We start from the raw sequence: 27,500 nt of genomic DNA, 5'->3' as shown, positions 1-27,500 counted from the left end.
AACAAATAACGTGGTAAAGGACACAACGCAGCCCACCTAGTCTGTCCGGGACAATCAGGGTTAATTCATCTCAGGCTTCACTCAGTGAAATGTGAACTCAATTCTGTCAAACCGAGCTTCTCAATTACTAAACACACACCACAATATGTGCTCAAAGGCTGAAAAACAGTGCTGTGTGGCAGCCTCATGAGGTTTAGCCAACTCTGTGACACAGAACAGGCCTCAGGGGTTTGCTTTCAGTTTCACTTAAAAAATAAACTTTCATTTATTCATCTTCTGAAATGTTCAGGGCTGGAGTTATTGGGCACAAGGAACAACAGTCCTTCCCTGGGCAGCACACACTCACCCAGTCACTCACACACTCACACCTGTGGACAGTCTCACACACTCACCCAGTCACTCACTCACTCACCCAGTCACTCACACACTCACACCTGTGGACAGTCTCACACACTCACCCAGTCAATCACACACTCACACACTCACCCAGTCAATCACACACTCACACACTCACCCAGTCACTCACACACTCACCCAGTCACTCACACACTCACACCTGTGGACAGTCTCACACACTCACCCAGTCACTCACACACTCACCCAGTCACTCACACACTCACACCTGTGGACAGTCTCACACACTCACCCAGTCACTCACTCACTCACCCAGTCACTCACACACTCACACCTGTGGACAGTCTCACACACTCACCCAGTCAATCACACACTCACACACTCACCCAGTCAATCACACACTCACACACTCACCCAGTCACTCACACACTCACACCTGTGGACAGTCTCACACACTCACCCAGTCACTCACACACTCACCCAGTCACTCACACCTGTGGACAGTCTCACACACTCACCCAGTCACTCACACACTCACCCAGTCACTCACACCTGTGGACAGTTTCACACACTCACCCAGTCACTCACACACTCACGCCTGTGGACAGTTTCACACACTCACCCAGTCACACACACACTCACACCTGTGGACAGTTTCACACACTCACTCATTCACTCACACCTGTGGACAGTTTCACACACTCATTCACTCACACACTCACCCAGTCACTCACACACTCACAACTGTGGACAGTTTCACACACTCACTCATTCACTCACACACTCACTCATTCACACACTCACCCAGTCACTCACACACTCACACCTGTGGACAGTTTCACACACTCACCCAGTCACTCACACACTCACACCTGTGGACAGTTTCACACACTCACCCTGTCACTCACACACTCACTCATTCACACACACACTCACCCAGTCACTCACACCTGTGGACAGTTTCACACACTCACCAAGTCACTCACACACTCACACCTGTGGACAGTCTCACACATTCACCCAGTCACTCACACCTGTGGACAGTTTCACACACTCACCCAGTCTCTCACACCTGTGGACAGTCTCACACACTCACACCTGTGGACAGTCTCACACACTCACACCTGTGGACAGTCTCACACACTCACACCTGTGGACAGTTTCACACACTCACCCTGTCACTCACTCATTCACACACACACTCACCCAGTCACTCACACCTGTGGACAGTTTCACACACTCACCAAGTCACTCACACACTCACACCTGTGGACAGTCTCACACATTCACCCAGTCTCTCACACCTGTGGACAGTTTCACACACTCACCCAGTCTCTCACACCTGTGGACAGTCTCACACACTCACACCTGTGGACAGTCTCACACACTCACACCTGTGGACAGTTTCACTCACTCACCCAGTCACTCACACATTCACACCTGTGGACAGTTTCACTCACTCACCCAGTCACTCACACAAATTCAGACAGTCCACCTCTCAACATGTGTGTTAGGACTGTAGGAGGAAACATAAGCACTCAGAGGAAACCAATACAGACACAGGGAGAACACACCACACTCATCACAGACAGTGACCTTTTGCAGGGACTGAATCCTGTTCCCAGAAATACTGTGTTGAACCTAGCATCTCTGTGCGAACTACTATGCAAAGCTAGATCCTCGGGAACTGCATTTGGTTGATCCAGTGAGGTCAGAGCATCTAAAAAAAGGCAGTTCTTGTGGGGAGTTCCCAATGTGTAGTGGTTAGTACCTGCCAAAAGGAGAATCGTATCTCTGCCGGCTGCAGGCCGCTCCAAGTGGGAGGCACAACCTAACACTTGACCTAACCCTAACAGTAACTCTATCTCCTAACATTAACCCTCACCTCCCACTTTCTGGATTCTGGCCTGTGGAGATATGTGCTTGGCCAAAAGTGGTCCAAGGACAGAAAATGAAAGGACTGGTGGAAGGGTCATGGTCACCCAAGGCACAGTGCTGCGTGTGGTGAGGAATAGCCCACAGAAGAGCTACCGCAGTAACACTGTTGAAAGACGTAATGCTGCTCTGATAGTAAGGGATCTGTCATCATGCAGTGCCCACGCTGACCTCTTGTTCCCTCACACACCAGTGAGCCTTGGGCATCCAAGACCCTGTCGCTGGTTCAGTGGTTTCCCTCCTTGGACAACTTTCAGTCAGTACTAACCACTGCACAAGAGGAGAACTCCACAAGGCCTGCAGTTTTGGAGATGCTTTGACCAAAATATTATGACCACCACAATTTGGCCCTGGTCCAAGTGGAGGAGGTCCATTTGTCCTGCATTTAAAACATCAACTTCAAGAACTGACTAATATATCTCAGCCCTTGGTGCCACTGTAACCTGACAATCCGAGTTATTCACATCACCTGTCAGTGGTTTGCATCCTGTTGCTGAGCATGTTTTCTTATGACTGTCTAATCAAAGACCACCTCACTACAGTGTTGTCAGTGAAAACATGGCTGTAATACTTACGTTTGAATGCTGGGTACATCGGCACAGTGTTGGTGATGAGCAGAGCGTCATATCTTGCTTCTTGACTGGAGGCGAGTTCTGTCAATCATGACACAAAGACCAACAAAAAAAACAAAACATTATGATACAGTTGTGCTATTCATTCATTCATTATCTGTAACCCTTATCCAGTTCAGGGCGGCGGTGGGTCCGGAGCCTACCTGGAATCATTGGGCGCAAGGCAGGAATGCGCCCTGGAAAGGGCGCCAGTCCTTCACAGGGCAACACACACACTCATACATTCACACACGCACTCACACCTACGGACACTTTTGAGTCACCAATCCACCTACCAACGAGTTTTTGAACTGTGGGAGGAAACCGGAGCACCCGGAGGAAACCCACACAGACACAGGGAGAACACACCACACTCCTCACAGACAGTCACCCAGAGGAAACCCACGCAGACACAGGGAGAACACACCACACTCCTCACAGACAAGTCACCCGGAGGAAACCCACGCAGACACAGGGAGAACACACCACACTCCTCACAGACAGTCACCCGGAGGAAACCCACGCAGACACAGGGAGAACACACCACACTCCTCACAGACAGTCACCCAAAGAAACCTACACAGACACAGGGAGAACACACCACACTCCTCACAGACAGTCACCCGGAGGAAACCCACGCAGACACAGGGAGAACACACCACACTCCTCACAGACAGTCACCTGGAGGAAACCCACGCAGACACAGGGAGAACACATCACACTCCTCACAGACAGTCACCCGGAGGAAACCCACGCAGACACAGGGAGAACACACCACACTCCTCACAGACAGTCACTCGGAGGAAACCCACACAGACACAGAGAGAACACACCACACTCCTCACAGACAGTCACCCGGAGGAAACCCACACAGACACAGGGAGAACACACCACACTCCTCACAGACAGTCACCCAAAGAAACCTACACAGACACAGGGAGAACACATCACACTCCTCACAGACAGTCACCTGGAGGAAACCCACGCAGACACAGGGAGAACACACCACACTCCTCACAGACAGTCACCTGGAGGAAACCCACACAGACAGAGGGAGAACACACCACACTCCTCACAGACAGTCACCCGGAGGAAACCCACACAGACACAGAGAGAACACACCACACTCCTCACAGACAGTCACCCGGAGCGGGACTCGAACCCACAACCTAAAGGCCCCTGGAGCTGTGTGACTGCGACACTTACCTGCTGCACCACAATTGTGCTATTCCATAATTTAATAATGTTCTAAGTGATTGTAAGTATATATACTTTTACACGTTTGAACACAACATCACAGACAGTTATTCCCAATGTCTGAAACTCAGCAATAAACAGAGACCATCCATTAAAATGCACAAAAATGTGCCACATTTAAATTTCCTCTCTTTACCGGATGTGTTTCGGTTTTCACAAACAAACTGAATTGGCCTCACGTATTATTTTACTGCAGTTTAAGACATTATTCAGTTACTGCTACAGCCTAATGTGTAAAACCTTTTGATTTTATATACATCTTAAATAGTTATGAGAGTGAAATCTAAAGTGTGTATTCACTACAGGGTTTAAAAACGTGACTCACGTGCTGGGTAGAGGAAACTGTGGGAGATCTGTTTGTCAGCTTTGTAGTTGGTGCAGGACTGGCTGTAGGCTGGAGGGATTCTAGCATCAGGCCTCACACAGTTACTCAGAGAGTCAGGAAGAGAGGTCACGTCCACCTGAATTACACAAACCATAAGACTTAGCATACAAAGAATCATATGCAGCAATCCTAGTTTGTTATAAAGACAGATCCGTCCCCTTTTTCCACAAGTAAACACAGTTATGGGGTTTAAATATCTATGTCCTGTTTTGCTCAAAATACCGTACCACAAGGATCTAACCCCACAGCAGTGTTTTCCCCCTGTCTAAACAGCCCTGTTCAGAACGGCCAGTTTCAGCACCTGTTCTATGGCGCTCTATTAGGGTCAAAATTTTTGTTCATTTGGAAAAAAAAAACAACTCTGAAACTGAAAGTTCAAATTTTGAGAAAAATGCAACAGTGCATTCTAAATTTTAAAAAGGGTAGGATGATTTTCTTTTCAATTTAAATAGAATTTCAATTAACTTATTTAATTTTTTGGAATAAATAAATTACTTTCAATTTTCTCATTCCTATATATTTTGATATTTGAAGACTTATATTTTTCAATTGCAGATTTTATGTTTTCAGATTCAAATCTTAATTTTTTTTTGTTTCATATTTTTTTTTCGGTCACAAATCTTATTTTCACTTTCAGACCCTCTGTTTTTCAGTTTCAGACTTCTGACCCCTTTCTCGCGTGGGAGGCAGGACATCAGCGGAGAGGGGCGTGGTCTAACAACTGACAGCATAGCAACGAAGGCGGAGGAGCTTCCTCTGTGTTGACAATGAGAACTATCACTGAACATTCACATTATATGCAATATTCACTGTAAAACATTGACTTTAGTGACAAAGTCCTTTATATTGAGCTCTTTCCAACAACATTTGGCACCTGTCAGAAGGTAATTCCACAGCCACACTTTAATTGCAAGATTAAAGGTGCCAAATGTTGTCGAAAAGAGCTCAATATAAAGGACTTTGTCACTGAAGTCAATGTTTTACACTGAATATTGCATGTAATGCGCGTGTTCAGCGATAGTTCTCATTTTCAACACAGAGGAAGCTCCGCCGCCTTCGTTGCTATGCTGTTAGCGTTAGACCACGCCCATCTTCCATGCGAGAAAAGTGTCAGAAGTCTGAAACTGAAAAACAAGGATCCGAAACTGAAAAAAAAGATCTGAAAGTGAAAATAAGATCTGTGACCAAAAAAAAAAGATATGAAACTTAAAAAAAAAAAATTAAGATTTGAATCTGAAAACATAAAATCTGCAATTAAAAAATATAAGACTTCAAATATCAAAATATACAGGAACGAGAAAATTGAAAATAAATTATTTATTCCAAAAAACAATGCACTGTTGTATTTTTCAAAGTTCAATCTCAAGATATGAACTTTCAGCTTCAGATTTTTCAAATGAACAAAACTTTTGACCCTAATAGAGCTCCATACTGTTCCTTTAAATGATAATGAGCTGAGCACACAGCAGTGAGGAGCAAGGAGCAGAAGCTCTGGCTTTATTCATTTTGGGCTCAGTTCTCTTTCTTCTCTGTCCTCGTTTTCACTGTTTTTACTCTGTGCTCATCACTAGAAAACAGTTTACGTCAGAGTTATCCTTCGTACCATATTACAGACAAGAAACTACGATACCTGAACATTTCATCTGCACATACACTCAGATCAGCCCTCCTTCACTGTGTGTAGGGTGCACTGTCTGTGGTAGCTGAGTACCTACCTGTTTCGATACAGTAAAAGAAGTCCACAGAGGCATAGAGAGAGCTTCACTGTATCCACTGATGAAGTCACTGTGGTGGAGGACACTGTACTTGGTGCGGAACATGACTGCAGGTCGACCATGAGGAAGATTTTTGCTGTCTATGAAACAAAGTATAGTAAATAGTATGAAAGATTGATGCTGACTGAATATATTAACGACGTCCTTTGGTAAACAGTCAAAAACACAACATTTTTAAAGCAGTACACGGCCACAGCAACATCTCACTACTTCTACTTCTGTGTTTGTTTTTCTAGGTAACAGTTTGACGTATTTTTAGCAGGAACAGGCTTAAAACATTCAACATTCAGCATTCAACACAAATGAAATCAGTGCAGCGTGAGGCGGGGAATTACCGTTGATAACTTGTCTCAGTCGGTGATTGAGCTCCTCCAGTTTGTTCTGTAAGAGACAGAGCCAGAGTGACTCCAGGTTATAGCCTCTTACCAGGGCCACTTTCAAAGCCCTCTGGCCCCTACTTTTTGAACGCAACTGCAAAAGATTAAAGGTGAAAATCTCTAGCAAGAGATCTACACATCAGCGGAAAGCAAAAGCACTTGTAGGAGCAAGAAAGTGTTTCCTGGACCCTGATTAAACCAAAGTCTGTAAAATTTACAAGTGGAGATTTACTACTGAAATGACTCTTTAGTTTAATTTGGATCCAGAAAACCGGCCTAATGTGATTAACAGAACCGCGTATAACAACTAATGTACAGGACTCATAGCTGTGCTGCAGTTCCAAGCAGGATTAAACCCATTTATTCTACTGTAATTATTACTGCAGCACCATGACATACAACCACTGTGTCACACAACAACAGGAAATAATCATGAAAACAATTGCAGAGGCTAGACTGGGTGTTGCTACATTTAATTAGAATTAGATTGGTTACAAAATGACTATGAGTACATTTTCCTGCCTACCTCCAAAGTGACATAGTGCTGTTTCTGCCTTGCTGAGGTCGTCATAGCAACGACAGAAGCTCTGTTCTCCTTATTACATGTCAATGAAGCATCACAGTAATTTTCAAGCTGCAATTTTAAGGTACAATCCTACCTACAGTTACTTTAATGTGATGGATAAAACAGGCAAACTGCCACAATCTGGCACATCAGCTAACAGACAACCATTCTAGTTAGCACCTTGAGATGTGTGAAGAGTGAGGCCATGTTACCCACCCACAGAGTGAGGCCAGTTCTGTTCTCTAACACTCCGAATGGCTGAAAAATATCACTGGGGTTTTAACTCATAATCTCCTGATGAAATGGTTAACGTTTAAAGGGCAGTGTCACTCAGGAGTGCTGTTCTTCTCATTAAAGAATTGTACCTTTAATGAACTTACTCATGGTTTATTTGCTTATAAATTATGTTTTTTTTAAAATATTAAGCCCTAGATATTAATATGTTCTGCTGCTGACCTTTTCATCACAAGTGCAGCCCAGGTCATCAGTAATGGCTGTGATGGGTCCGGAGGGATTGGGCTTGGACACCTCTTCAGGCATGCTCGGTTTGTGGACGGGGTTTTTCAGCAGGTGGTTTAGACTACCATGGGTCCCGTTGTTAGGGACGGGCTTCAAACCGAGGAGGTCTATGAAGGGGGAGAGCAAGAGGTTTGAGTAATATAGTACCAGTATAAATCAATACAGTGGTATGTAAGTTCTCAAACATACACTATATGGACAAAAGTATAGTGCATCTACACATTACACCTACCAGAGCTCTTATGAAATTCCATTCTAAATCCATATATGCAGTATAAGCAGCTATACACAGCTTCCACTCTTTCAGGAAGGCTTTCTACAAGATTGGACCTTCCCTGGATCACCACCTTAACGTGGTGCCTGCATGAGTCTAGGAGCTATGTTGTCAGGGGCAATAGCCCCTGGTAGGGTCTCCCTTGGTCCTAGGTGATGGGCCAGACAAAGAGTGATCCATAAAGACCAAGATGAAGAAAGTAAAAACAGGGACACAGCTTCCCTTGCCCGGAGTAGGGTTACAGGGGCCTCACCCTGGAGCCAGGCCTTTGGGAGGGGCTCCTTGGCTTTTACTTTCACTCATAGGGTCCGGCCGGGCTCAGCCTGAAGGAGCAACATGGGTCCCATGGGCCCACCACCTGTGGGAGAGGTAGTAATCAGGGTCTGGTGCATTGTGGATCGGGTGGCAGCCGCGGACGGGGGCCCTGGAGTTCTGATCCTCAGTTACTGAAACTGGCTTTTGGAACATGGAACGTAACCTCTCTGGTGGGAAAAGGGCCTGAGCTGGTGCGCGAGGTTGAGAGGTACCGGCCAGATATAGTTGGGCTCACCTCGACACACAGTATGGGCTCTGGAACCAATCTCCTTGAGAGGAGCTGGATGCTCTTTCAAGATTGTGGAATGTGGCAGTTTTTGTCCATTCATCCAGGAGAGCACTTGTGAGGTCAGACACTGGTGTTGGATGAAGGGGCCTGGCTCACAATCTCCGTTCTAGTTCTTCCTAAAGCGTTTGATGCGGTTGAAGCCAGGGCTCTGAGTGGGCAGTCAAGTCACCTACACTTACACAACCGTGCCTGTATGAACCTTGCTTTGTGCACTGGGGCACAGTCACTCAGGAAGAAGAAAAGGGCCTTCCCTGCACCATCAGCTGGAACAATGCATTGAGGAAGGTAGCATTCTTCTGGTGCTCACCAAACCCAGACTCCTCCATCAGACTGCAAGGTAGAGACGTATGGCACCACGAAGTCCAGTGGCAACGTGCTTTTACCCTACTCCATCAGACGGTTGACACTGTGCTTGGTGATGCAAGGCTTGCCTGCAACTGTTCGATCATGGAAACCGAAGCCATGAATCTCCTTGCACACAGCTATTGTGCACTTCAGCACTCTACGACCCGCTCTTTAATTTGACGTGGATCGCTGTGGTTCCTAAACACTAGCTAACACTAGCAATGGAACTGAATGAATGCAGTGATTCGGATGTGTGTCTCAATACTTTTGTCCATACAGTGTATACTTTGATATATATTTAAAATGTATTAAAAGTAGTTTATTATATGTTTCATCACATTAAATCCAATTGAACAGTACTAATTATACAAACTGTACCTATATCTACACTTTTTTACACTTGACGTTGATAATCTGTTTATAATAATAGTGCAGTCTGAAAAATAAAGGACACAAATCAATTGTAAAACAGCAGTCATCATACCACACATCACGTTGTACAGCTCAATATTCTCAAACGGTGGTATCTTTGTCTTGAATTTAAACATGGGTCCGTATCCAAGGAAAACAGTCTGCAAGAGAGAGCCAAGGGAGTGAGAAACCCACCGCACACCCGCACATTTCAAACCCGTCAGAGGCCTCGAGCATGTACCTGCATGCTGGTGATCTTGTTGTCATATCCATGGTCACCAGAGAAACCACATTTACCTGGATGCCTCTTCCCCTCCGGTAACTTCCTGCAGAAGATGGAGGTCACCAGATCATTGCACACTATATAGTTTTATAAGCATTTTGAATAATACACTGGCAGCCATGTGTTTTTGAGTTTAATGAATGTCTTTTAATTCTAATATAAATAAGTATTACAACAATTTTTTTGACAGAGTGAAACCCCTTATCCAGTTCAGATCAAATATATACTGTTGTGTGTACATGTCATTGAATAAATATGCACTACAACGCGCTCAACTTTTGTTCAGAATCAGCTTCTTATCACTGGTAAAGACGCGGCTTTCCTCTCAATCATTCCCACAGCTTCACAGTGCTTTAAACAGCGTCCACAGAGTTCAATAGCGAAGCAGCGAAACGAGACGAGTGATTGGATAAATGCTGGGCTTTGTCCCGCCCATCGGACGCTCAGCGTCTCTGGGGGTCTATGGGGCAGTGGGCTGGCCTCGGCTGGCCCGGACGCTCAGCTTCTGCATGATGATTGGATGATCTGTCTGAGGCTGAATCCTTTTTTGATTGACAGCGAAATGAGCGAATCAGCGATCCTTTGGTGTAAAGATCCGTGGGAGCATTACATTTTCATTCTGTTCTGAGTTGAACCGGAGACTTTCTTAATCCTCTTAGCGGCATTTTCTTTGTTAAAAACGACTAGTGACAAATCGAGCTTCTATTTCTGGTGGGTTTTTTGTAGCTGCTTGTGTTTGGAGACTGACTTCTATCACACTTTCTGACTTCTATCGCAGTTTCTGTCCAGCGGGTGCTGCTGAGCCCCTCCACCGTCACAAAGCACTCACAGGCGGACACACTTCACATGGGCCAAGGCCGTTTAAGCAGCCTAGCTCTGCTGGCCATTGAGAGGACACTAGTCAAGTCCCTGGAAAAGACGCCTTGTTGGTACGACAGGGTCACAGATCATTTTCTTGAAAAGGAATGGAGGGTAGAATTTACGTATAAATAAACCGATTTTATGATGTAGGCTGAAATTGAGCTTCCCCTCCTTGAAAGACCAGCATCCGCCACTGACTCACACCTATGGACCATGGGGAGAACACCCATGACAGACAGTCATCCGGAGCGGGACTCAAACCCACAACCCCAGGATGCTGGATCTGTCGTGCCACCATGCCGCCTACTATTAATTAAACGAAACCAAACTAATCTTTTATAGTTAAAACATCTTATTTTTAATCAGTTCAGTCCAGAGCCGACGTGGACTCACTAGGTGCAAGGCAAGAACACACCCTGAATGGGGCGTCAAGTCTATCACAGAGTCCACACACACTCGTACTTACAGATACTTTTGAACAGCCAAATAACCTACCAACATGTTAGACACAAGGAGAACACACCTCCTCACAGACAGCGACCCGAGGCGGGGATTTAACCCACAACCACAGAACCCAGGAGCTGCCAGGGTGGAGAATGTGTTACTCAAATCTTAGAGACCCTTAGACTCCTGAGCTGATCTCATAAATGTGTGTTAAAATCAACCAAACTGACACAAATTTGAAAGCAGAGTCAGGCTGGACATACCAGACTGCGGTGATGCTGTTTACATGCTACAGTGAATGCACAGCTAGTTGCCGAAAGCACGGAGTGTAAATCACACAGCAGCAGGACTCCTCAGCACACACAAACTTTCTGTTTCACCTCACTTCATCCAAGCAGAAGATTTAAAAGCCTGCTTCAGGCTAATTCCTTCAAGCCTGGAGAAACGTTACTCTGGAAAGAAGCAGTCGCTTCAGAGCTGTGGTGCCACCAATTAGACGAGTCTGTATCTCCACTGGTGAGATTCTGAAAGAACTCTTTCATTTGAGCCCTGCTGCAAGCCAAGGCAAACAGAGGAGGACTTTCCTACCCGCCACAGAGGAGCTGCCTCTCATCTTCATCTACATCTTCCTTACGGCGTGTGTTCAGAAGTCGCCATTAGCTCTGAGCATTACCTCATGGGTTTTCTTTAGTCATAGCTCTCCACAGTGGGTCAGCATGAACATTTATGGCTTATTAAGATAATTGAGGGGGAAGAGGGAGACGTGGAGGACTCCTAATATTTGTTAAAATCTGTCGTGCTTTCAGATCATTGATTCGGATGGTTAACAGATGCTCGAACTCTAGAGCTCCATATAACAGTGACGTCCTTATGTGAAGCGTGCTGTCAAAGCACTGCCCAGCATTGCAGTGAGGAGGTAAATTCACCAGTGTTTTCAAGGTGAAATACTAATTAAAATCATTATTGCTGATCCTAAATTAGCACTAAAACATTATCAAATTTTCACTAGTTCTCCACTGCCATCACAGTTGAACGTGGAGGTTATTGTTCAAAGAAAAAATGCATCTCCAGAACAGTAACTTCATAGGAGATGGGGAAAAACCTCCTAACTTTCAGTGCAAGACAAAGTTAAAAGATTTTATTCTAAGTAATTTTAGATCATTTCTATTGGGGCATTCATCATGAACGTTTCACACAATTTGAAGGGTAACTGCTGTGGGTTTCCTCCGGGTGACTGTCTGTGAGGAGTGTGGTGTGTTCTCCCTGTGTCTGCGTGGGTTTCCTCCGGGTGACTGTCTGTGAGGAGTGTGGTGTGTTCTCTCTGTGTCTGCGTGGGTTTCCTCCGGGTGACTGTCTGTGAGGAGTGTGGTGTGTTCTCCCTGTGTCTGCGTGGGTTTCCTCCCACGCTCCAAAAACACACGTTGTTAGGTGGATTGATGACTCAAAAAGTGTCCGTAGGTGTGAGTGTGTGTTGCCCTGTGAAGGACTGGCGCCCCCTCCAGGGTGTATTCCCGCCTTGCGCCCAATGATTCCAGGTAGGCTCAGGACCCACCGTGACCCTGAACTGGATAAGGGTTACAGATAATGAATGAATGAATGTTATACATAGACTTGATATTATATCCATCCCTTTACCTTGCTACATGCCACTTTCTGTCCACCATTAGGTGAATCTCTTCAATGCGGCGGTTGTTGGCGTAGTGGAGGCGTTTGGGAAGGTGTTGTTTCAGGTAAGGTTTGAAATGCTGGTCAGGCTTTTTACACTGTGAGAGGAGTTTATACACTGGAGTTAGTCAACCTGTTTTCAACTTTAAAATAAAGAATGATCCTCTTAAATACAGAGTATCTGTGAAAACAATACGCTAAGACATATTTACAAGTGTTACTTTATTAATTCCCTTGGGTTTGGGGGTTAGCTGCCTTGCTCAAGGGCCGTTCAGCTCACAGTTCACACTTCCTTCACCCCTCTTCCCAAATTTGTGACATTTATGTGGTCACAATAAACAGAAATAAACAGAAAACAACATATTTTATATGTTCCAGTTAGTTCTGAGAAACATTCACAAACATCTCCTTGAGAAAACACTACGTACTACAGAGACATGGTGGGTCCAAAGCCTACCCAGAATCACTGGCCGTAAGCCTTGGCTAATCAGTGGTTCCTTAAACTACATCAGGTGAACTGATAACGGAACTGAACCTGTAACAGGTGAAGCCCACAGAGACTGTATTCTCTCTGTATTTCTCTTAACAAGATATCCATCCATTTTTGAACATGGATTTCATTCTCTTTTTACACGTTTGTTCCCATATGTGTTTAATCAGTGTTGATCTTTGGTAAAAACTTAATGAATGAATGAATTTACTCACTGTAAGGTTTGCAACCACTGCTTTTGCATCGTCTAGACGTAGTAAAAAAACACAAAGACCTTGTTATTTAGTCAATGGCAGACACTAACAGATTTTGCACAAAATAAATAACATTTAAATATTACTATAACAATTTAAACTGTTTTAATAATAAAAACTGTGTAACTACACCATACTGCTGTTGTTTTTTGTACCTAGTTCCATAGCATTTTAAGGCTCTCACCCATGTTCTAAAGAATAATCAAGGAGAAGCGGGTTCTCTGCTTCACCTGGTTTACTCACATTTCGGGTTGTTTGGATTTCGAGCTCGGATTCTCCCAAGGGAGCCAGGGATTAGGATGATGTCATCAACATTGGACATGTAAGAGCTGAGGAACTCCGTTCGATCACAGTTAGCCTCTTCCATGCCTGAGGGAAGTGTTTAACTCAGTGTTTGAGTTCACAGCATTTTTGAAAACAAAGGAAGTAGAGCCTGTGCAGGGTATGTATCCTCAGGCACCCATGACCCTGTTGCTGGTTCAATGATTGTCTTTCCTTAGATCCATATATGTATTTACTAACAACCGCAACTAAAAGAGCACACCGCAAACAGTCCATAAAACCTGCTGTTTTTGAGATGCTTTGACCCTTGATAGATGATGGGCTTAGATCTAGACGCTTGCTTCCAACATCACCTCCAAGAGCTGACTATTCACTTGCTGCCTGACACACCTCTGTCAAGTAATTGTTTTACCTCTTAGTGGTTTAAAGCTTGTGGCTTATTGGTGTTTATTAATTCGCCATTGCACTTTATTAGGCACACTATACTAATAATATTTAATGTTTCCTTTTACTCTCCAAATAGCTTCAAATAGCTATTCCTTAGATGATGAGGGAATTATGGCTATGAAAGTATGCACATGGTCAGAAATCCAATAATCTGTGGCATTCAATTGATGATTGGAGTTAACTGGCTCCAAGAAATCCTTCCCCCCACCAGCCTGGGCTGCTGACCTAAGGCAGGTTGGGTCCATTGGCAATGCTGTTGTCCCCAAATTCTGACTCTACCATCTTTGAGCCTCAGTAGAAATCAAGTTTTGTCAGAGCCACTGTCCAGTTTTGGTAGCTCTTTGTCCAGTGCAGCCTCAGCTTGTCGTTGTTGGCTGACAGAAGCAGAACCTTATGTGGTCTTCTACTGTTGTAGCCCATCCACCTCAAGGTTTCAAATGTTGTGACATATTCTGCAATGCTCTTCTGCTCACTACTCATTTACAAAGTGGTTAACTGCATTACCATGGCTTGAGAAAATATGGCCATTCCCTTTTGACCTCACTTTGCTGCTCACTGGATCTTATTCCATTACTGCACTACTCTTAGTGAACTCTAGAGAAGTCTGTGTGTGAAAATCCCAGGAGATCAAGAGTTACATACATTTTCAAACCCACCTGACTAACGCCAACAATCATGCCATGGTAAAAATCAATGATGTCATGTTTTTACAGCATTCTAATGGTGGGTGTGAACATAAACAAAAGCTGCTGGCCTGTTTTAGGGTGACCAGATCTGAGATGGTGAAAAAGAGGACCAATTAAATGTTTACAGAGAAGGTTATCGACCAATAACGGTAGCTCTACAGTCAGACCGTCCAATCAGAAGGCTTTAGGCTACTTCACCACGCCCCCTTCTCACTCAAGCGAACCAATCGGAGTAGGGGAGGGCGGGACTAGTTTGTGAACGAAACGCTTCTACGAATTCTATGTAAGCGCTAGAAAAACAAAATCCCGGACGTTTGTCAAATTCCGCCCGGACATTTATTTACGTCTAAAAAAGAGGACGTGTCAGGGTAAAAGAGGACGTCTGGTCACCCTACCTGTTTATACAAGGTTGTATGCACTGCATTGCTGCTACACAATTGGCTAGTAATTGCATGATGATGGTGTACAGGTGTCCTCAGTGAGTGCACATGCACAGCATCTTTTATATAATCTATATTTTATTCAGAATCAAAGAAGTTAAAAGTTTTACCGTGGTCTCCAACCAGGATGATATTGACACAGCGATGGAGTTTCATCTGTTTCAACCCATCCATCAGTTGTCCAACCACCTTATCAATGTCCTTCAGTGGGCTGTTGAGCTGTAGAAATGAGACAGCACTTTAAATATTTAAATTCATTATCGTATGTTGATAACAGAGCAACACGGTGGTGCAGCAGGTAGGTGTCGCAGTCACAGAGCTCCAGAGGCCTGGAGGTTGTGGGTTCGAGTCCCGCTCCGGGTGACTGTCTGTGAGGAGTGTGGTGTGTACTCCCTGTGTCTGCGTGGGTTTCCTCCGGGTGACTGTCTGTGAGGAGTGTGGTGTGTTCTCCCTGTGTCTGCGTGGGTTTCCTCCGGGTGACTCTCTGTGAGGAGTGTGGTGTGTTCTCCCTGTGTCTGCGTGGGTTTCCTCCGGGTGACTGTCTGTGAGGAGTGTGGTGTGTTCTCTCTGTGTCTGCGTGGGTTTCCTCCGGGTGACTGTCTGTGAGGAGTGTGGTGTGTTCTCCCTGTGTCTGCGTGGGTTTCCTCCGGGTGACTGTCTGTGAGGAGTGTGGTGTGTTCTCCTTGTGTCTGCGTGGGTTTCCTCCGGGTGACTGACTGTCTGTGAGGAGTGTGGTGTGTTCTCCCTGTGTCTGCATGGGTTTCCTCCGAGTGACTGATTGTCTGTGAGGAGTGTGGTGTGTTCTCCTTGTGTCTGCGTGGGTTTCCTCCGGGTGACTGTCTGTGAGGAGTGTAGTGTGTTCTCCCTGTGTCTGCGTGGGTTTCCTCCGGGTGACTGTCTGTGAGGAGTGTGGTGTGTTCTCTCTGTGTCTGCGTGGGTTTCCTCCAGGTGACTGTCTGTGAGGAGTGTGGTGTGTTCTCCCTGTGTCTGCGTGGGTTTCCTCCGGGTGCTCCGGTTTCCTCCCACAGTCCAAAAACACACGTTGGAAGGTGAATTGGCGACTCAGAAGTGTCCGTAGGTGTGAGTGTGTGAGTGAATGTGTGTGTGTGTGTGTGTGTGTGTGTGTGTGTTGCCCTGTGAAGGACTGGCGCCCCCTCCAGGGTGTATTCCTGCCTTGCGCCCAATGATTCTGGGTAGGCTCTGGACCCACCGTGAACCTGAACAGGATAATCACTTACAGAAAATGAATGACTGAATGAATGAATGAATGTTGATAACAGATAGTAAGCACAGACAATGCATATTAAATTACCACCTCCTTGTTTCAGCACTTGGTTGTTCTACAATTACCAAGTGAATTTCATCTGTTGCTCTGCATACCTTGTTCGCCCTTATTCACCCTGTTCTTTAGTGGTCAGAACCTCCACAGAGCAGGTATGATTTGAGTTCTCAGCGCTGCAGTGACACTGACGTGGTGGTGGTGTGTTAGTGTGTGTTGTGCTGGTGTAGAGTGGATCAGACACAGCAGTGCTGCTGGAGTGTCCACTCTCTGTCCACTCTGTGAGACACTCCTCCCTCGTTGGTCCACCTTGTAGATGTAGAGTCAGAGACAGTAGCTCATCTGTCGCTGCACAGTGTGTGTCGCTCGTCCTCTAGTCCTTCATCAGTGACACAGGACGCTGTCGGCTGGATGTTTTTGGTCGGTGGACTGTTCTCAGTCCAGACACTGAGGGGTTTAAAAACTCCAGCAGCACTGCTGTGTCTGATCCACTCTACACCAGCACAACACACACTAACACACCACCACCATGTCAGTGTCACTGCAGCGCTAGAAATGATTCACCATGGCAACAGATGGTCTGCTGTCTGTACTTGTAGAATTACAATGTGCAGTTAAATGTTTAGTTACGATTGCCCTGTAGACCATCTCGGGAAGCCAAGCTTACCAACTACGCACAGTGTATGTGTGTGTGTGTTTGCATTTGCATGTGTATGTGTGCGCGCTAAAATCTTATTTTCTTAAGGGAACATGGTGCATGCAACATTCATGTCGGCGCATATTAGTTAATGTGGTTTCAGCAGATGTGGGGCGTACGGTCTGCTGGACTCCGTGACCATAAATAAGAGTTTTCTTGCAAGCTCAGCTCACCTCAAGGCTCTGGGGTCCTAGTTTGTGGCCATAGGCATCCGTCTGCTCAGAGTGCATGGCGTAAACATACGGCCTGTAAACACAAATCAGTTCCCCTCTGAGCCTTCACACCACACTAAACTGCAGAGGTACAATCAACACCAGTGAAGAAACACAGTACGAGTACGAGCAGCCAGGACCCAAACAGATTATCCCCAAAGAGAAGCAACTGAGTGAATATTGAGGGGACACTGACCTCTCTGCATCAGGAAGGTGAAGCCACTGCAGCATGGTCAACACTCTCCTCTCCAGTGGAATTCCTCTGTGAACAAACACAGGATGAGTACGAACCACAGAAGCAAGACTGAACACATGGTTATGAATCAGTAAAACTATGGTAAAGAGAAATAAGATTCATGTTGACTTCAAAGAGATATGGCTATACACTACACCTGAACCTGTAGCTCAGCATTAACCCCGTTAATAGGCCTCGAGGATCCTCAGACGACATCAGAAATACTTTGCTATGTCAAATAATATTCACAAAATTAATTTCCTTCCAATTCTACTGCAGAGGACGTGGGCTAGGGATTGTTTTATGGCCTCATTGTTTGAAGAACCTGGAAGTTAAAAACCCACGAGGGCCTTGCTTTGTGTAAATAAGCCCCTTTGCGCACAAATTGCTACAAAAACAGTCCGAGCTGCTCACGTCTACGCCTGGGCAAAACAAATCTCCAGTATATAAGCCCTCTGTGTGTGTGAATGTGGAAGCCGTTGGGCTGCAGACATGCTTCAAGAGAGCTAGAGGCTTGCCCAAGAGGAGCGCAAAACAAGAACATGTGTGTCATTCCCACATTTGACTGAAACTGACAGCAGGGCAATTACAGCAAAGTTACACCAGAAACTGTCCTTTTGTTTCCTAGGGGGGCTTTAAAGAGAGTAAACGCAAGCGGCTGCGCTAAGCGTGTGCGAATCTGCCATTTCCAGAATCACTCGTGCAGACTTACATTGGCCAGAAGAAAGTGCCTGCTTTCACCCCCTGCTTCACGGCGGTTATCCAGATCTGCAGGTAAGAGGAGTGTACGGTTTAGAAAAACAAAGAGGACATATTTTAAAATCACTTCTTCAGTAAATGGAAAGTCGAAACATAAACAAATGGTGAAACAAGGCCACCCAGTCCGTTTTCTGTGAGCTCCATTATTAAAATAATAAAAAAAAACATTTAAATATCTGATATTGGGCGGCACAGTGGCGCAGCAGGTAGGTGTCGCAGTCACACAGCTCCAGGGACCTGGAGGTTGTGGGTTCGATTCCCGCTCCGGGGGACTGTCTGTGAGGAGTGTGGTGTGTTCTCTCTGTGTCTGCGTGGGTTTCCTCCAGGTGACTGTCTGTGAGGAGTGTGGTGTGTTCTCCCTGTGTCTGCGTGGGTTTCCTCCGGGTGACTGTCTGTGAGGAGTGTGGTGTGTTCTCCCTGTGTCTGTGTGTGTTTCCTCCGGGTGACTGTCTGTGAGGAGTGTGGTGTGTTCTCTCTGTGTCTGCGTGGGTTTCCTCTGGGTGCTCCGGTTTCCTCCCACAGTCCAAGAACACACGTTGGTAGGTGGATTGGCGACTCAAAAGTGTCCGTAGGTGTGAGTGTGTGTGTTGCCCTGTGAAAGACTGGCGCCCCCTCCAGGGTGTATTCCCACCTTGCACCCAATGATTCCAGGTAGGCTCTGGACCCACCGTGACCCTGAACTGGATAAGCGATTATAACGGATGGATGGATATCTGATATTGCTCTGCTTCTGAAGTGCAGAAACCTTAGAGTTACTCTGCCCCTCGTCTCTCCAGTCACAGCACTGGACCTGTGCTTATTTGAGAGTGTCAAAACGAGGATAAACAAAGCAAAATGCTCACAACAAACGCAGAGAAATAACAGAGAAAATGTGAATGGAGAAGAAAGAGAACCGAGCAGCAATGGCTAAAAAAGGGAGCTTCTGCTCCTCGCTCCTCACTGCTGTGCGCTCGGGGTCGCGGTGAACAGCGAGCAGCTCATTATCATTTAAAGGAACAGGCGCTGAAACCAGACCTTCAGAACAGTTCTGTTTAGACAGGGAGAACACCGGGTTTGATCCTTGTGGGGTTTTGACCACAGCAGGTCACAGATGTTCTATTAAGACCCAGAACTGTGTTTACTTGTTGACAAATGAAATCACTGTCTAAGCTCCAGCTGCTTGTTCAAAAATCTAAAACAGGGCCATCTTCAAAACAAACGGCCCTGTATTATTAAGAGACCATAAAAAATAAACATCAGCAAGAGTCACGCAGGGTCACACCGGGTCACCTTATGAGAAGCTAACATTAACGGCCTCAAAGAGAACACCACTTTTTTATTTAAACTGCTAACATCCCACAAGAGATAATCAAGACCTGTGGCAGATTCTGCAGAACCTGATCAACTCGATGAGTTCCACACGTTATATCTTTAAAGCAGCATCATCCTGCACCCTCACAATTCACTCAGTAGTTTCTCAAAAAGAAAAAGAGCGCAGTGAAAGCAGGAAATTGGCTCCAGCTGTTGAGCTAATGCCTGCCAGATGTGCCAGAAGCTGATCATTAGAAAGAAGAAGAACATCAATGCAAGTTTAAAAGGGACGTATTATGAAATGATCACTTGTTCGGTGCATGTGTACATTAATGTGGGGATCTGGAGTCCACCAACCCACACATGGTGAAACAAGACCACCCTGTCAGTTTTCTGTGGGCTGCCTAAGTCAGAAAACATGGGGAAAAAATGAGTCTGATTTTGCTACCCATCTGACATCAAGTGCAAAGACTTTAGAATTGTCCCGCCCCCTCGTCTGAGTCTCTCCAATCACAGCGCTGGACCCTGAAGCACAACAGATACAGCGAATGCGGAGAAATAACAGCACCGAGTAAAAACAGAGAAAACGAGAACGGAGAATAAAGAAAACTGAGCCAGAAACGAGAGCTACTACTCACAGCTGTGCGCTCGGGGTCGGGGTGAACACTGAGTGGCTCCTTATCATTTAAAGGAAGTATAAAACTTTGTAAGTGAGTGTAAGAACCCACCCCTAAAACCTGGTTGGTGAGCAGGGCTGTTTAGACAAGGGAAAAATACACTGCTGTGGTGTTTGATCCTTGTGGTATTTTGAACAAAGCAGGCCACGGACGTGTTATTAAGACCTCTCCTTTAATCGTTACTCATTCACAATCAAACTTGAAGAAAACACCAAAGAGATGAAGTTGGACTCACCGGTTGCCCTCCCCACCAACGGTGGTTCAGTTTCTCTTTGCCCCGGAGAGTAAACATTGCGTCAAAAACAGGGTCATGCATGGAGTTACCTACAATGCCATGGGACTCAGGGTAAAGACCCTACAACAAAGGAGAAACACACATGGTACTGAACAACAAAACACAGGTGAAAAATAAAGTAAACTGAAGCAGATTTAACACGTACTGTTGTGATCGTATACAAATTCGGGTAGGTCTTGGTGGGATAGACTGGTCTCATGTAGGGGGCATGGGTTCCACATGTTCCTACAAAAGACAAGGATTTAAAGGCAACAATTACGATTGTTGAACACTGTTTTCTCTGGTTTGTTTATGTTCGGAAGCTCTGAGTTTTTTTAAGGTGGAACAATGTGGTGAAGTTTAACTTGTCTATTACTTTTTATTCACTGTTTGAATTACCACAGAATCTCATTCGGTCTGTGTTTACTTTCATGCAGTTAGCGCTCTCCCATTTTGGAGCCATTTCCAAATTAAACAATCCCAAACTAAGTCTAGTTTACGTAGCTATGGAGCAGGAATAGAGCAATATCCTCATCTCGGTTCATGCTTTTCAAAGTTTTAGAGTCCTCTCAGTTGTCTAAAAAATCCAGATGAGAAGAGAGAGAAAGCCTCGCATAACAGAGTTTATGAGTATGATTTTTTTACCCATTGACTGACACCAGTTGTTCGTAAACACTTTAGACTTGTTTGGAGTGCGTAAACAGACTGTAGAGCAGCAAATGGTGAGGAAGGATCCTCAGAATTAAGCGCTATAAAGCGCTGTCGGTTCCGGAGGACTGCTTTAACTGTAACTGTCAGGACTAAGTAAGAACCCCTTCGGCTGGAATCTCAGCCTCATGCATGTACACACAACATAAACTTTGCATTAAAGAAAAAAAAAATCACTTGTTCGGTGCTTGTTCACATTAACGTGTGGATCTGAAACCCACCGACACACACTGTGAGACGAGACCACCCAGACAGTTTTCTGGGGGCAGTCAGAAAGCATGGGATGAAATTAGCCGCCCCTTCGTCTGAGTCTGTCCAATTACAGCGCTTAGAGGCGAGGTTAAACGCAGCAAAACAGACACAACGAGAACAGAGGAATCAGAAATCAGAAGAAAGAGAACAGAGCTAAATCAGCTAAAAAGCAGAGCTTCGGCTCATCGCTCCTCACTGCTGTGAGCTTGGCTCATTATAGTTTAAAGGTATAGGCGCTGAAACCAACCATGTATAATCAGACAAGTGATGTCAAACCATTCACATACACCAAAAATAAATAAATAAATAAATAAATAGGGCTGGACAAAAATTCTGTATCAATATATACCGCAATATACAATGTTTAATAACTATGATATGATTTTTAAACACATTTTAATATTTAAATACACATTATTTACTGTCATCACAGGGCGCTGTCATCAGTTCAGCACTCAATTTTAAAGTTAGTTTTAAAATATTAATATCGACAAAGCCAAGAGGTCTATGTTTGATGGTGAAGTCATGTTTCTTGTTTGTTCTTCAGACGTTTTTCAGTGGAATTTAAGTTGTTCGTCTCGATATCAGAACTATATTGTATCCAGCCCTAAATATATATATCACACAATGATAAAGATTCAGTCTTACTCAGTTTCTCAATGTTGGGGATGACTGTATTGCCCCTCTTCATGTAGGAAGCCCGAAAGCCATCGACGGAGAGCATGATGAGAGGAGGACGAACGAACCTGACCAAAGAAAATTAACACTCAGAAACATGACACATTTACATTTACATTTACTTCCACAAAGATCTCTCTCCCATCTGCCGCAGTGACCTGGTTCTGGTTGCTGTCGTAAAATGCTAATCTACTTTCAGGTTCTCTGAAAGGCCTCGGATTGAACAGCTCAGCCCTCACACCTTTTGAAATACACACAGCCAAAGGAGCTAATTTGCAGGTGATGTGTCACACACTAGTGATGCGTTCGCATTCTCTCATGAACCCAAGGCATCACTCAGTATACCCGTTAGCACACGACAGACATGCAAAGTAGACCAGCGTGGTGTGAAGTGTGTGTAGAGCACCAGGAAACACGCTGCGTATTCAGTGCTGCATTTGAAAAGCAGGGCTCCCGGTGTGAAGTTTGCACCTTCAGCCCGAGCCTGCTTTAGTGCAGCTTTAGGGTTCACTTACAACCTTCACTGAGGTCCAGACTCTTACAGGTATCAGACACCGCTCATAAACAGCTCTATCGGAGCTTGTAGAAACAGGAGACTAGAATTAGAACTCAGCAAACTCACCCAGCAGGACACTCGTGGCTTTTAATCTCCTCACATTCCTCTTGCAACCAAGGGGTATCACCTAGAAGAGAAGGGTGTGATGTCATTCAATGATCAAACCGATGGTTTCCCTTACAGCGCTCTTACAGCGATATTTAAAGATACTTTTACTGCACAGCTCCGTGTTTGCTTCTGAGTCCACTTCAGAGTTAGAGTCTACGTCTAAACTAAAAGACACGACTGTGCCGCTACAGTTAACGCTACCTTTACAAGTCTATCTCCTCACAGACTGAGTCCAGGTCCACGGCACTGTGCAGAGGAACCTGATTTAAAAAGCTGTTTATCAGTGTTTATTTGCTCAAAAATAAACCAAACTAAATATAACCCTAATATCGGAATAAAAACAAAGACATTTATTACATTTATTACAGTAAGTAGTGATATTCTGTGTGTGAAGGTGTAGGTTTAACCCTTTCCCAAGCTCTCCTTGTGACAGCCCAGTGTTATTTGATTAATAGATACTTCATTACGTTAAATCAAGTGTGCTGTTGATTTAACAAATCCATACGATCAAGAAGAACATCTGCAAACACAAGTTGTTCCTCACACACACACACACACACACTCGCTCACAACACATCTACTACTTTTTAGAAAAAAGAAAGGCTTTCACTCTATTTACATTTACATTTATGCATTTGGCGGACACTTTTATCCAAAGCGACTTACAAAAGAGGATCTAACATTAAAACTACAGCACAATTTATACCTAATACCTTACATTGATTGCAATATGCCACAGGAAGTAATAAGTGCATTAGATTCCAAGAGATACTCTCAGAAGAGCTGTGTTTTCAATGATTTCTTGAATGTGGAGAGGGTTTCTGTTGCTCTGATGGTGCTTGGAAGCTCGTTCCACCAGCGTGGTACCAGAGATGAGAATAGCCTCGACTGACCTGTACGGAGGGTTGGCCGTGTTAGTTGGCGCTCCTTTGAGGAACGGAGAGGGCGGGCGCTAACGTATGGTTTTAAGAGTCTATTGAGGAAGATGGGAGCAGAACCAGTGAATACTCTGAAGGCCATCATTAGTGATTTAAATTTGATGCGAGCAGCTAAGGGTAGCCAATGCAGCTCGACTAATAGGGGCGTGAGATGTGCTCTTTTTGGTTGGTTGAAAACCAGGCGTGCTGCAGCATTCTGGATCATCTGTAGCGGTCTCACAGCACAGGCCGGAAGACCTGTCAGGAGGGCGTTGCAATAGTCTATACGGGAGATAACTAACATCTATTGATGTCTATTGATTTATTGAACTACCCTTGTTTTAAATAATAATAATAATCATAGGTGCCTTAATTTTGCACAGCACTTTACCAGGTGGTTTATTTCAAATGATACAACTACTACCAATAATAATAACAACAACAGCAACAAATCATCTGGTTTTTAGAGCATTAACGAACCACTACACGTTGTCAAACATTTATAACATTGGCATAAATTAATGAACGAATGCATATGAAATAATAATAAATGTGGTATTAATGCACAACAGCAGCACAGAGTCGGGCTGAAATCTGGGAACTGCAGTGTGCTTCGCATGAAACAAACCAAACATCTGCATAAAATAAACCCAACATCTGTATGAAATAAACCTGTGGAAAGCAAGTTTTTACCATCGCTCCGTGACCTGATTATGATCGTAGGCCCAGGCCTAATGTGGCTTCTATGGAAAATACTTCTGGGAAACAATTTCCAACCTTTGCACAGGGTCCTGTAGTTGGTGCAGCAGTCTCCTTTGGCCAGGCAGTCGTCCGAGCAGTGGCAGGCGTGCTGCTCATTCCGAGCCTCTCCACATCGCTCCTTGTTGCACTCAAAGCCTCCCTCTGATAGAGCACACGCAGAGACACACCGCTTACAACCTCAGCATCACGTCCTGCTCATTAGCAGAGTAAATACATCGCAAGATAAAGTCCTGAACACAAACGTGGAGCTGTTTTGGAAAGAGAAGAGTGGCCTCAGACGAACCTGAGGAAATCTGGGCCTTTGAGACTGACATAGTCTCAGAGCGCATACTGTTCCCAAACCGCCCCCTACGTCTTCAAGGGCAGCACGCATGCAGAGAGGAGGCCTACCTGTCTTCAAGCAGTGGGCGTCAAAGTCGGAGCAGCAGCTGTTGTAGGTCTTGCACAGGTTGTCACAGCGGCAGTTCGGGGGCTCAACTTCCTGCAGTTCAAAGCACCTGTTTTTGCAGGATCCTGAGGTGCTGTCATACGGGGAGTCTGACTGGACTGAGACAGAAGGGACATGAGGTGAACATCTGCATTAACATCTACTAGATGTTACTACATCTACTAGAGTTCAGAGAAAACCCCAGCCTTCGACAGAGAGACACAGATGTTTTAAGTGCTGGGAAAAACACAGATATGATGAAGTCAGACTGGCCCCGACCTGCCACCAGCAAGACACACTCCTCTTTACCCCGTGTGACGGTTGAAGGATGACCTGGGATACATTTCCACATCATTCAGACAGTGTTTACTACGTAGGTGTAAAATTACACCCTGGAGCTGTCTGTACTAATTGTGAGTGGTCGCTTATATAAATAAAGTCTGATCCAACAGTGGCTCTGATGAATGTCTTGAGTAAGTGCTCTCAAATGTTTTGCCTTGTGTGGGAACATAGTCAGTGTCCCAAAGAACCAGATAACTACTGACTCCTTTTAGATTTAACTATTTGCTATCTGTGGAGAAACGGTATTAAAGGTGAAATATTCATTCATTCATTCATTCATTCATTGTCTGAAACTGCTTTATCCAATTCAGGGTCGCGGTAGTTTTTTTATTTGTAAAATTTGCAGAGCCCACCAACAAACACACCGTGAAATAAAACCATTTTGTTTGGTCCCGCCCCTTCATCTGAGTCTCTCCAATCACAGCGACGGACACACTTTTATGTGAAAGCGCAAACACAAAGTCAAACAAAGCAAAACAAAAATAAGAACACAGAGTAAAAAGTGAGAAAACAAGAACGAAGAAGAAAGAGAACAGAGAGAAAACGGCTAAAACCAGAGCTTTCCTGAGAACCTCGGGGTCGGGGTGAACAGCGAGCGGCTCGTTATCTTTTAAAGGAACAGGTGCTGAAACAGGGCCTTTTTTTTGAACAGGGCTGTTTAGACCGGGTGGAGAATGCTGCTGTGGTGTTTGATCCTTGTGGTATTTTGAACAAAGCATTACACAGACCCAGAACTGTGTTTACTTGTGGAAAGGGGGTGTAATGTATCCCTTTAAAAGGCTCATATCTAGTAGTTGTACATGCTGTTACATCTGTGCAGCTGTAAACACAACAGCATGGGGTCCAGTGCTACATGCTAACAATGCTACGCTTTATTGCTAAGAAATAAGAAAACGCACGTTCTCTCGCTAGTGGAGGGACTGGGGGATTAGGCAATGCTCTGGCCGCCAAATCAAACATCTCTGAGTGCCAGCTTTGCCCTGCGAGCCCCACTTTGGGCCGCTAGCGGGTTAGAAGATGACTAACACGAACTGTACATACCAGCACACGAGCTACACCACCCTACTGCAGCTGAAATGCAGATGTTTGTAATGAAGTGGTCAGACACAGAACGTCGCTAGAAATCCAGTGGCCTTAAGGCCGGGGACCTTCAGGCAAAACTCTGTCCTACACTCCTTCAGCCTTTAAACCTGTCCCCCTGTCTTTTTTAAAAAAGCAGGGTCAACGTATCTGGGTCAAAAGGCGCTGGAGCTCGCGCTGCACATTTTAATATTGACTCAAGGTAAAGCAAAGTAAATGTTGTCCAGATTTCCATCAACGGATTAGTCAGGTAGCGGACGGGCAACAGTGAGCGGTTGTTTCTTTAAATGGTACCAGCTCTCGAGGGCCGAGACCTGCACGCGCGCCTAATGGAAATCAGCAGCTGTTTTATTTCAAATAAACAGTGACATAAACAACTAAAGCAAGAAAACTGCCTGAAAAAATGCAAAGAAACCTCGGCATAAACTTTAGAAATGGTAAAAGATCCTGAAACATACCTTAAAAGGGACATAATATTAACAGAAAACACACTATGACACAAGACCACCCAGTCGTTTTTCTGTGGGCTGCTCAGACACTCCGTCTGAGTCTGTCCAATCACAGCGCTGGACCTGTGTTTACGTGAGAGCACAGAGACGAGGTTAAACGGAAAACAAAAACAGACATGAGAGCAGAGAACTAAGAGCACTGAGTACAAACAGAGAAAACGAGAACGGAGAAGAAAGAGAACAGAGCGAAAACGGCTAAAAACCAGAGCTCCTCGCTCCTCACTGCTGTGCGCTCGGGGTCGGGGTGAACAGTGAGCGGCTCGTTATCATTTAAAGGAACAGGCGCTGAAAGCGGGCGTTCTGTTTTGTTGTTAAAAAGCGTGCTCTTGTGTACACAGACGAACCCAGCACAGACCTTCTTTCCAAGGTACAGTCCCTCTGTGGAAACTGGAATAATTAAAGCCCATGTTACTGCTGTTCTGCAGGCCACAGTCCTGACACGCAGGCTGCTTCTTTAAGCTCAGAAAACACCGT

The 27,500-nt window shown here is 45.1% G+C and overlaps 1 protein-coding gene across 1 annotated transcript in view; it reads right to left on the bottom strand.

Annotated features, from left to right (window-relative positions):
• enpp2 (ectonucleotide pyrophosphatase/phosphodiesterase 2) overlaps positions 1-27,500 on the bottom strand; it is a 47,216-nt gene that overhangs the window by 14,372 nt on the left and 5,344 nt on the right. Inside the window, exons 3-22 of the mRNA XM_066682798.1 lie at positions 25,059-25,214; positions 24,684-24,809; positions 22,948-23,008; positions 22,296-22,393; positions 20,854-20,933; positions 20,649-20,768; positions 18,400-18,455; positions 17,649-17,714; positions 17,414-17,486; positions 15,375-15,483; positions 13,653-13,778; positions 13,371-13,402; positions 12,636-12,763; positions 9,654-9,738; positions 9,486-9,573; positions 7,716-7,885; positions 6,653-6,698; positions 6,258-6,397; positions 4,483-4,618; positions 2,865-2,942 (exon numbers count right to left, since the gene is read on the bottom strand). Coding sequence (XP_066538895.1) covers positions 2,865-2,942; positions 4,483-4,618; positions 6,258-6,397; positions 6,653-6,698; positions 7,716-7,885; positions 9,486-9,573; positions 9,654-9,738; positions 12,636-12,763; positions 13,371-13,402; positions 13,653-13,778; positions 15,375-15,483; positions 17,414-17,486; positions 17,649-17,714; positions 18,400-18,455; positions 20,649-20,768; positions 20,854-20,933; positions 22,296-22,393; positions 22,948-23,008; positions 24,684-24,809; positions 25,059-25,214 — 1,974 coding nt within the window. The remainder of the gene's footprint in view (positions 1-2,864; positions 2,943-4,482; positions 4,619-6,257; positions 6,398-6,652; positions 6,699-7,715; positions 7,886-9,485; positions 9,574-9,653; positions 9,739-12,635; positions 12,764-13,370; positions 13,403-13,652; positions 13,779-15,374; positions 15,484-17,413; positions 17,487-17,648; positions 17,715-18,399; positions 18,456-20,648; positions 20,769-20,853; positions 20,934-22,295; positions 22,394-22,947; positions 23,009-24,683; positions 24,810-25,058; positions 25,215-27,500) is intronic.

This window comes from Hoplias malabaricus, chromosome 10 (assembly GCF_029633855.1).
Source record: "Hoplias malabaricus isolate fHopMal1 chromosome 10, fHopMal1.hap1, whole genome shotgun sequence".
NCBI classification, from domain to species: domain Eukaryota; kingdom Metazoa; phylum Chordata; class Actinopteri; order Characiformes; family Erythrinidae; genus Hoplias; species Hoplias malabaricus.
This window is presented reverse-complemented; position numbering and strand designations above follow the sequence as displayed.